This window comes from Diceros bicornis, chromosome 12 (assembly GCF_020826845.1).
Source record: "Diceros bicornis minor isolate mBicDic1 chromosome 12, mDicBic1.mat.cur, whole genome shotgun sequence".
Taxonomy (NCBI): Eukaryota; Metazoa; Chordata; class Mammalia; order Perissodactyla; family Rhinocerotidae; genus Diceros; species Diceros bicornis.
In genome coordinates this window covers 42,193,510-42,204,297 of record NC_080751.1, presented here as the reverse complement: position 1 = coordinate 42,204,297, position 10,788 = coordinate 42,193,510, and the positions used below count along the sequence as shown (strand labels likewise).

General features: G+C 43.0%; 1 protein-coding gene across 5 annotated transcripts in view; it reads left to right on the top strand.

The window, feature by feature from the left end:
• The first annotated feature begins 2,382 nt into the window (after positions 1 to 2,382).
• The window catches only part of MTA3 (metastasis associated 1 family member 3), a 143,316-nt gene continuing 134,910 nt past the window's right edge, over positions 2,383 to 10,788 (top strand). For 2 of the 5 annotated variants that reach the window (XM_058551351.1, XM_058551350.1), the window contains exons 1-2: positions 2,384 to 2,436; positions 4,125 to 4,192. In XM_058551351.1, coding sequence (XP_058407334.1) covers positions 2,409 to 2,436; positions 4,125 to 4,192 — 96 coding nt within the window. In that variant the 5' untranslated portion in view covers positions 2,384 to 2,408. Of the gene's footprint in view, positions 2,437 to 3,656; positions 3,721 to 4,124; positions 4,193 to 10,788 lie in introns of those variants that run through there. The other 3 variants (XM_058551349.1, XM_058551348.1, XM_058551352.1) reach the window with 2 other exon arrangements.

The window sequence follows — 10,788 nt, the reverse complement described above, 5'->3', positions numbered from 1 at the left end:
ATAAACAAAGTCCTTGCATTTAACTCTGCACCTGATTCTCTAACTATACTGAGCCCACCATTCATGGGCACTTATTCTTTCTGATATTGAGCATCTGCTATGTAGAACACATTGGCCCAGGAGCTGGAGGTGGAAGAGGCTAACTAACTACACAGAATCTAGAGGAAGAAAGCGCCCCAGGTTCTGCCACCATCATTACCTCTGGCTCCTCCCCACCAAGTCTCTGAGGCCTTTCATGGGGGGCTTCTGGATGAGGCTGTTCCTAAGGGGAGGAGGTAGGTAGGGATGGGGGGCATTTTCTTGGCACCTTTTGCCTATTTATTGTGGTTAGTACAGCCATCACAAACACCTAGTAAGGTGCACAAAGCTGGGGAAATGAGACAGGCAGACAAGGAACTAACAGAAATACAGAAATATTTTGAAATAAAGAAATTGCTCATATATTTAAAAATAATGGGAAAACCCCTTAAAGCTTATGATCCATTCCTTTGCAGTTTATGGTATCCAGGTGGCTTTTTCACTTGGAGAAAGGCTTCCTGGTTTAAAGAATTCTAGGCCAGAGGAAAGGGCTGAATTATAATCCCAATACTGCTGCCAGTTTACTGATGACTCCAGGTGAATTATTCAACCTACTTATGTGTCAACTCAGAAATGGAGACAGTGATGTCAGATATGTCACAATATGTTTTTGGTGGGATCTCTAGTAAAAGGATTATGATAAACAACAACTATGCAGTGTGCATAACAGAACATTTTTGCTTTTTTCTCTGGGTCAAAAGAGCTAACTGATGCAGGCTCACAATTTGACACATGACATAAAACCCTTGAGAATCTGAACTTTCTGGAGTTAAAAAAAAAAAAGCAACAGACACCTGTTATTTGCATAGTGCTCTATGCTGAATGGTTTACAAAGCATTTTGAGATATTGTCACAACTGATCCTCACCCCACCTGTGAAGTGGAATTAGTGTCCCCATTTTATGGATGAGGAAATTTGGGTCACACACAGTCAATCAAGGTAATTCAAACAAAGGTGCTTTATTTCTTATTTTATTTTGTACTTTGCCTCAGCTTCATAGAAAATTATTTTTTTCACCTCAATAATTTGTGATAAGGGACCATCACAAATGCCATCACCATACAAACAAAATACAATCTTCTTTTCTAGGGACACCTGCCATCCCTGCACAGACCCCACACCCAGTGTCAACAACACATAGTTGTAAATCATCAGAAACTCCAAACAACGCACAACAACAATAAGGGATCATCTTCATGTTTAGTATACAACGTCTGGGAGTAGTTTAAAACGGATTGGCTTCTCTAAAGAAAGTTGTTTGTGTTCATTTGGGGGACAGCCAGCCAAGATTCAACTCTATTTGGTTTTTTATTTCTGTGAGGGTATGAAGGCTGAGAAAACAGGGATTGTTTAGAGAATTAGCATGGGAAAATAATAACTATTTAAAAGCTTTGGGCACATAACCAAGTTAACTGTCCAGCAATCAACAGCAAGCTGGTTGACACTATTTTCTCCTTTGGGGGGTGGTGGTGATGATGAACTGTAGGGCTCTGTTCCCCTATGGGCAAAGGAAGACCCCCCCCACCCCGTTTTCCTAGTAGGGCTGCACTGCATATAGGGCCTGTCTAGAGGCAAGGCCTCCAGCTGTAGGGGAGCGGGTTCTGTTCAGCCATTTGGGGTGAACGCTGATAGACATGGCACTGCAGTTAGGGTAGACTTGAAAGGGAGGCAGTTTTTCTAGCCTCCTCCCCAGCTGGGTCTCTGCCTGGGGAAGCTGGAAGCACCTGGGGCCCCCCTGGCCCCACTGTATTAACATCACCACGAGGAAGGCGCCCTGCGGCATGCACTTATTTGCATCCAAGTGTTTGCACCGAGACAGGCACTCACGTGCTCAAGGTCACACATACTGAGTCTCCCCAGGGACAGAAGCAGGGAGAAAGACCTGTCTCGGGGTGGGCAGGTGTCGGGGTACGCTGGGTGGGGCGGTAGGGGCTCCGGAGAGGCTGAGCTCTTGCCCCCAACCCAATTCTCTAATACCCCTGGTCCGCATTTCCGAGCGCGGGCCTCCGCTTCGGCCAGGACCCTTGCCCTAGGATCCCCCCCTTCCAGCAAGGCCCCCCAAACCGCCCCCCTCCCCAATTCCCTGCTGGCCCCGCAGCGCTCGGACTTCCCCGGGCCCGGCCCACTCGGCCTCGCTAGCCCGGCGCTGGGGGCGGGCACCTGCCCCCACCCCTCGCCGTCCCCTCCCCTCCACTTCCCCCTCCCCTCGTTCCCTCCCTCCCCTCCCCCACGTGGCGAGGCGGCGGCGGCGGCGGCAGCGGCGGCGGCCGAGGCTGAGGCGGCGGCGGCGGGCGGGGCTCGGCTCGGGCTCCGCGGGCGGGCGGGCGGACATGGCGGCCAACATGTACCGGGTCGGAGGTAGGAAGGCTCGGCCCGACCCGGCCCGTCTGGGAGCGGGCTCTGGGAGTGGGGGGTTGGGGCGAGTTCACCCTAACCGCAGGGAGCCACGGCGCCCAGGCTGAGGGCGCAGGGGAGGGGGGGCGCCGGGGCCCGCAGAGGGGGCCGGGGCTCCCCACCCCGCCACCCTGCACTCCCCCCTCCCCCTGCCCCCTTCCCCCCACCGTGGCCCGCAAGGGGCCTGGCCCACCCACACCCCCACACCCGCCCAGTGATTTAGGGCCAGGCCTGTACTTGGGGGTATGAATTATCAGACGCCCCCCTCCATGAAAGCCCCATGGGGGTAGGGGCCGTCGAGCCCCCTAATAGGGTGGTCTTTCCTGCGTGGCTTCTAGGCAGTGGGGGTTGGAGAGGATGGGGGACATCCCCCCATCTTGTACTCCTCTCCTTCAGTGGGAGTGTGGGGTGGGGGTGGGGGCGATGGGGGCCCAGCCAGGGGCACAGCTGGACAGGCCTGTTTGCGAGGACAGGGCCCTGCACCTCTCCTTCCTCACTCTCTCTTCCGTTTCTTATCCAGCCCCCCAAGAATGGGGCTTAGTGGGGCCGGGGCACCGCAGCCGGAGGTGGGGAGTTGAGCTCTGCCTGGACGTTTGCTCTCCTGTCTCCCTTCTTCTCAGCCTTCTGCAGAAGAGAGAAATAAGGTCAAACAAACTTTCTCCCTAGTCAGGACGCCCTCCTCCCTCTTTCTTGGTAGAATAATAATTCAGATAAGTGGCGTGTTTGTGTGTGAGACTTGCTCTTCCTTCTCTGCTCATTAGCTGAGCTCCTGATGGATGGTGGTGGGAATGGCCTGGCTAAATGAGGCCACTTTGCAGAAGAGAGACGGGAAAGAGCCACTAAGATAGACAATAACAATGCAGCCCAGCCTCTCAAATGCACAGTGGGAAGTTTCCAGTGAGCCTATTAGATGAGAGGAAAAGCTACACTTGAACATTTTTATCCTTTTTGTTGAAAATCTGCAGCGATTTCTTTATAACAAGACCCCAAATGGATCTGGATTAAATATGGTAAAAGAGTATTAAACAGATTCTGATGTCACTTCTAGAGAGCTCTGTCTCTCAGAAAGTGACTCCCCTTTCCCCCTTTTTTCCCCTCGTCTTCCTAGATAGAGCTGTGGAAAAGTTTGTCAGTGTGCTTCCTCTTACCTGCTCTGGTCACCTGATTTTTTTTTTTTTTTTCCGAAGTTGGTGATTGAAATGTACTTTGGGCTCCTAAGCCTTTCAAGATGCTCTGAGTCTGTCTTAGGTCAGTAGTTTTATGTGAGAAGCATACTCCAGGGCAAATTGGATTGGATGGAAAAGATGTGGAAGCAGTTACAGTATGAAAGACACATGTTTAGTCAGCCCTGACTACTCAATGATGATAAGAGGTGTCTTTTTGTTTGTTGTTAAAGAAATGACATGTGTGGGACAAAAGTCTAGGAGAACTTGATAAAACATTAATTGAAATGAAAATGCCAGGAAAACCAGAATCTGTGAATAGTGGGCACATAGGAGAATATTTTAAGGTTGCATTACTAAGTTTGCTTTTACCAGGGAATGAATTACATACTTCATTTTGAATGAGAATTGCCTAATATAAAAAGTCAGAGATTGACAAATGTGAACTTTTGTTGAAAAGATTAAGCTCTTTACTTCCTTAAATTGCAGATTATGTCTACTTTGAGAATTCCTCCAGCAACCCATACCTAATCAGAAGGATAGAAGAACTCAACAAGGTATACACTTAGTGTTCTTGATTCTAATATTAAAAAATATTTGTTTTCCATTGAAGGGTAATTGGGTAAAGGGCATTAGAAGTGATTTTACTTTCTGTCCCAGACTTTTTGAAAGTAGAGATTTCAGATTAGAGAGAGTTATGCAGAATTCTGAATATTCTTTTGCTTTTTATAATTACCTCTGATATTAAATGTTGTTATTTAACGTGTAGATTTCTTCAGATTGCTTAGAGCTTCTCAGAGCAAGTCACTCCTGTAACTCAGTCCCTTTTTATATTTAGAGTCATAATTTGTATTTCTCCCTTTTTAGTGAATTAATTTTTTCCTCTTCTAGCTTTAGAAGGAGGAAGCTAGGAAATATAATATTATTAAAGGGAATTTGTAAAATTCTGGACTAGACCAATAAGAATACAATTTTAGTTTAGTATAAAATGACTTCTACCTTAGGCCCAAGTAAATAAAACTCTTACATTAAAGTTTGTCCCTGATCACAAGTGTCCGGGACATTAGAAGCATTGTGACTGTTTGCAGTAGCTGAGCTTTTACAATGGAGGCACTCAAAAAGGGTCATAAATGACATGGACCATAGATTTCTTTCTTTTTTTTTTTTTTTTGTGAAGAAGATCAGCCCTGAGCTAACATCCATGCCAATCCTCCTCTTTTTGCTGAGGAGGACCTGCTCTGGGCTAACATCTATTGCCAATCCTCCTTTTTTTTCCCAAAGCCCCAGTAGATAGTTGTATGTCATAGTTGCACATCCCTCTAGTTGCTGTATGTGAGACGCGGCCTCAGCATGGCCGGAGAAGCGGTGCGTCGGTGTGCGCCCGGCATCCGGGCCCGGGCCGCCAGCAGCGGAGCACGCGCACTTAACCGCTAAGCCACGGGGCTGGCCCAAGACCATAGATTTCTAATGACGCTCTGGTTTCCTCCAAACCACCTTGAGGGTTATTTGTGTAGTTTATGAGAATTCATAGTGTTAAAATGTTTGGGGCTGTCTAGTTAATACCTTTCCCCCAAAATACCATCTGGAGACTGGTCCAGTTATAAGTCCTGGGAAGCCAGGTCTGGCCAAGGACATTCCTCACTTATGAGCCTTAAGATCTTGGTTTGCTTCTGGGGATACCCCAAGGACCTTGTATTTTAAAAACTTCTGTAGTATTTGAGACCATCACCAAATGAAGAGAATGACCTCAGGATTATATCAGTCTGTGGGTGAGAACTATTGGGGTGTCATTCTGATCTGCTTCTCTTTTATGTTGTTGATGTAAGGTATAAGAGTTTAGGCAACTCTAAAGCCTATCAGTTTATTTAGAAAGTTAGTTAGGATTCAAAGAGAAATGTTGGCCTGTGAGACCTGTGTTCTCTGGCTGCCCCCTGTCCCTCTTTGACCTCTTGCTGTGCTCTCTGCCATTCTCATTGGCTCCAAGCAGAGTAGACTCTTGGCTGTTGCTCACAGGCACTCACCTTGTTGGACCCTCTAGTTGTTTCTGATCCCTTGTACCTTGCTCTTTTTTCCGTATCATTTATCATCTTCAAATATACTTAATTATTGTGTTTATTTTCATTGTCTGTTTTCCCAAATTAGAATGTAAGCTCTATGTGTATAGTGATCTTTTCTGATCGCTGCTGTATCCCAAGTGCCTTAGAATAGTGGCTGGCATGTAGTTAAGGCTTTCAGTAAATATTTTTTGAATTAATGAATTTCTCAAATGTCTGAGGTTAATACTTGTACATAGTTTTATTGTTTACAAAATATTTTGATTCTTTCATTGTATAGATATTTCTGAGGACCTGCCACTTGCCAGACACTTTTAGATATGCACTTTTAGGAATTCAGGGGTGAACAAAAATAGGTCCAGTAGTGGAGACAGACATCAACCAAATAATCCCACAAGTAGAGGGAAAATTGCAGCTGTGATAAATTTACAAACGTCAGAGCATGGTTGCTCTGGAAGCGTATAATCTGAGGATTCACATTTATTACCTCTTTTGAGGCTTTCAATAACCTTCAACTTTGAAGATAGATGCGTCATGGATTGTTGTCCTGAGGCATACAGTGGTTAAATGACTGTTACGCGTCTAGCTTGAACCTGAATCATTTCATACTCCTTTATCATTATATTACCATTCACTTCAAGAGTACCCCCGCATCCTTATACCCCCCCATAAACCCCCCCCACCTTCCTCATCTTCTCCCTGCTCCTCTGCTTTCAGCAAAGAGTCATTAATATAATAATGGTTCTTTGGGGGCTGGGGATGACTGAACTGTGAGAGATGGGATTCTCTGTAATTTCAGAGAATGGCATTTTGAATGGATAGAATATTGGTAAATAAGAACTGAAATTGGCTAGTTAAGTATTTGCATAGGACCTTTATTTCTGAAGGGATGTGAAAAAGATATCTCATTTTATTTGATTTTTATTTATTTTTTGTGTGTGAGGAAGATTAGCCCTGAGCTAACATCTGTTGCCAATCCTCCTCTTTTTTTCTGAGGAAGATTGGCCCTGGGCTAACATCCCCGCCCATCTTCCTCTACTTTATATGGGACGCCGCCACAGCATGGCTTGACACCAGTGCATCAGTGTGCACCTGGGATCTGAACCTGCGAACCCCAGGCTGCCGAAGCGGAGCACATGCACTTAACCACTACGCCACTGGGCCGACCCCTAGATATCTGATTTTAAATAATTCATTAAACAAATATTTACTGAGCACTTATTATGTAGCAGGCACTATGCTAGGCTCAGAGATTCAACAGTGAACAATATGTACATGGTCTCTGCCCACACAGGGTTTATGTTCTCATGAGGGAGACACATGAAAAGACAAGTTAATAGGCATAAAGAAAATAGTGATAAATGGTGTTAACTTCCAAGAAGGAAATAAGCAAGAGCCTTGACAATAGAAAATAACAGAGATTGCTTACTTTGGATAGGGAGAGAAAGGACTTTAAGGCCATTGAAGTTGAGGCCTAAAGGATGAGAAAGAGGTAGCCACGGGAGAGAGGCCACAAGAGTGTTCCAGAAAGGCCCTGCGAGGGTCAGAGTTCAGGCTGGCTAAGTGGGGAAAGTTAAGACGATTGGAAAATCCAAATAATGAATTTAAGCACATATGATATATTCTAATTGATAAGCTGAGAGAAGAAGGGACATTAACCATCTTCTAAATAGATTGTGTTTTTTTAACAAAATTCCTAGGATAAGCTGTCAGTCACTATTTTTATAGAAATTCACTATTATAGGATGATGGTCCCTGTTTTAAAAAACAGTCCTATTTGAAATGTTACTTGCTCAGTTTGAAAGCAGGACTACAGTGTTTCTTTTTTTTTTTAACATTTTAAAATTTTATTCAATTCTTTTTTTTCTTCAATTCTTTTTAAAATATATATTTCATTTGTGTGTGTGTTTTTTTTTATTGGTCTTAATAGTTTATAACATCGTGAAATTTTAGTTGTACATTATTGTTTTGACAGTCACCATGTAAATGCCTTTCTTCACCACCTGTGCCCACCTCCCAAACCCCTTGCCCCTGGTAACCACCAAACAGCTCTCTCTGTCCGTGTGTTAGTTTATCTTCCACATGTGAGTGAAATCATGTGGTGGTTGTCTTTCTCTCTCTGGCTTATTTCACTTAATATAATATGCTCCAGGTCCATTCGTGTTGTTGCAAATGGGACCATTTTGTCTTTCTTATGGCTGAGTAGTATTCCATTGTATATATATACCACATCTTCTTTATCCTCTTTTTTTTTTTTTTTTTAATTACAGAAATAGATATTTGTCTCAATTTTTCCCTAAACGTTTTGGGAGCTTTTAGGTACGAAGCTAAATATCAGTTGATGAACACAATTCAACATTGTTTATTTTATATTCCCTCTTTTCCTCTCCCCTAATTTGTACTAAATATAGTGAAGATGATCTTTTAGGGGAAGAATAGAAGATTAAAATAGAAAACAACTTTTTGGTAAATTTAGCCACTAAGTTGAGTGTTGCTCTTGCTTCTAAACATTGAGTCTGTGCACATGTTGAAAGAAAGCTTTGTGCACATAATAACGAGGATGTAGTCTTAGGAAATTTTGGAAGTTGTGCTTGTAGATAAGTTTAATGTTATTTGCTATTTTTTTTTGGTGTGTATGTTGTATAATTTATATGTATCTTCATATTCTGTATATTTGATTAGCCATCTAACTTGCTCTGAGGTTCATTTTAATGTTTAGGGTCTTTCTTTTTTTGTAGGGGGAGGGGAGTCACTAACTTTTGAGCATCTGATGACCCCCCCTTCCCCCAGTCTACATTTGCACGTACAAGATTTTGTACATAATTTTAGGAGATTCCCTCAAAGCCCTTTTATGGAACCCAAGTTAAGACCCCTCCTGCCATTTGGCATCTGTTGGGAATAAGGACAGAAACTGGAAAAGGAAAGTCCCTTTCCACTTGTTCTTCAATTTGAACAAACCATGGATTTCTGAAATGGAAAGTGATTTTGTTTTTGGTTTATTTGTTTTATTTTATTTTTTTGAGGAAGATTGGCCCTGAGCTAACATCTGTTGCCAGTCTTCCTCTTTTTCCTTTTTTCTCCCCAAAGCCCCCAGTACATAGTTCTGTATCCTACTTGTAGGTCTTTCTAGTTGCTCTATGTGGGACGCTGCCTCAGCATGGCTTGAGTGGTGAGTAGGTCGGCGCCCAGAATCCAAACCTGTGAACCCCGGCTGCCACAACAGAACGCACGAACCCAACTACTGCGCCACCGGGCCGCCCCCTTGTTTTTTTTTTTTAAATAATATACTTTCTAAGCCTGGCATAGAAACAAGACATGAGTATGAGGTTGACTAAGAGCCCCTTATTGTGGGAAGGTATTTTAGTAAATGTGTTTGACAGAATAGAGGTTTAATAGGCTGCAACCTAAGTGGAGGAAAGAATACGGGAAAGAAATTGATGTTCCTTGTGGGTTCTTTTTTGTACATGTCCCCACTTTTCCCACCTGTGGGTTTTTGCTCAGGTCTTTCTTTTTTCTTAGGTTACTCAGTCCTCCAGGCTTTGCCTGTTGGACTCCTTTCCTTCTTTCCTCGCCAACTAAGGACCCTCCACCCCATTTCCTCCTCCATGAAGCTTTTTCTGTCCTTCCCCCAACAGGTTGTGCTTCTTGCCTCCATGAGTGAGCAGTGGAGTCTGGAGGGGAAAAGGAGGAGTAAAGGAAAACAGTGCTGGGAATATTGTCAGGAATATTTTACCTTTATGCTTTAGTTGTGGGGGACTGGTGAAGGTTTCTAATTAGGTGAGGGACATGATGACAGCTGGGCTTTGGAAGGTTGGAGAGATGACATGTGAACAGGCTTCCTTGCTGGAGTGGAGGCTCTGTGAGGGTGGGCACTATGTAACCACAGTGCTTGGCTCTGTGCTAGGGCACATGGGAAGGGCTCAAAAGTAATTTGGTGAGTTGAAAGAATAACCAGACTTTATATATGCCAAATATTTAACCTAGGTCTTTAGAGCAGTGCTTCTCAAACTGTTTGTAGTGAAGGATTTTTAAGAATTTTCACTATCTCAGACTGCTTTTGTAAAAAAAAAAAAAAAAAAAGTTTAAAATAAGCTTATAAAAATACAAGTTTTTCACTATTAAGTTCAATAGATATAAAATTAACTTTCAAATGCTATAATACACTTACTCTCAATCCTGTACTCATTTCATTACACAGTTACAGTTATGGACTGAGCCTTGGACCACAATTTGAGTAGCTCAACTTTAGAGGAATGCTCGAGGTTTTGTGTGTGTGTATGCATATATAGTGGAGGGGAAGAGGAATACTGGAGTTATAAACTACCTAGTAGCCAAGTGTGTACATGGTTCAGAAGAGAATATTTATTTTGAACTATGCCCCTCCACCCCAGGCAGGTTTCAATAAGAATGTAGCTTTGTAGAGTATCCCTACTGGAGGAACTCACTAGAGGCAGAAAAAAATATGCCTTGAAACTCTAGCTTTGGGTTTTTAACATGCATTTTGTCTCCAGAAGACAAAAATAATAAAGAGCTTATAATTGAAGTCAATGATAGATTTTATTTACATGGAAATATTGGCCTGTTCATTTAGCAGATTGCTGGATCATTACTTCTGGAGGATTTATTTGATCACAATATTGTGAAATATAGAAGCACTTTGGTTAGGATTTAATATGATTTCAACGTTAAGGGGCAATATTTCTACAAGACTATTTCTCACTCTAAAATACTGCTGCTGAACTTCATAAAATTGACAAATTTACTGCAACACGTATATATTCTTATTTCTTTATGTCTGAATATATCCGTAAACCCAGAGAAATTCTGAAAATTTGTTCTCAAATTTGTTTGAAACTGGAAATCACAATAGCATTTTATTATAATCTGTGTTTTTATAAGAAACTTTGTAATGAATGATTGACCTCGAAAGCTCTCAGAATTCATAAAGAACAGGAGAGTGGGAGCCTGGGCCCCTGCTGCAGTAAATTACAACCTAACTGAATATTGATTATATTCTAGACTGTAGTCAGAAAGAAAGAAGAGCTTCAGTGTTCATAGACTCAAGGTTTTTAGTACTTTTATATATGAAGGTAAACTAC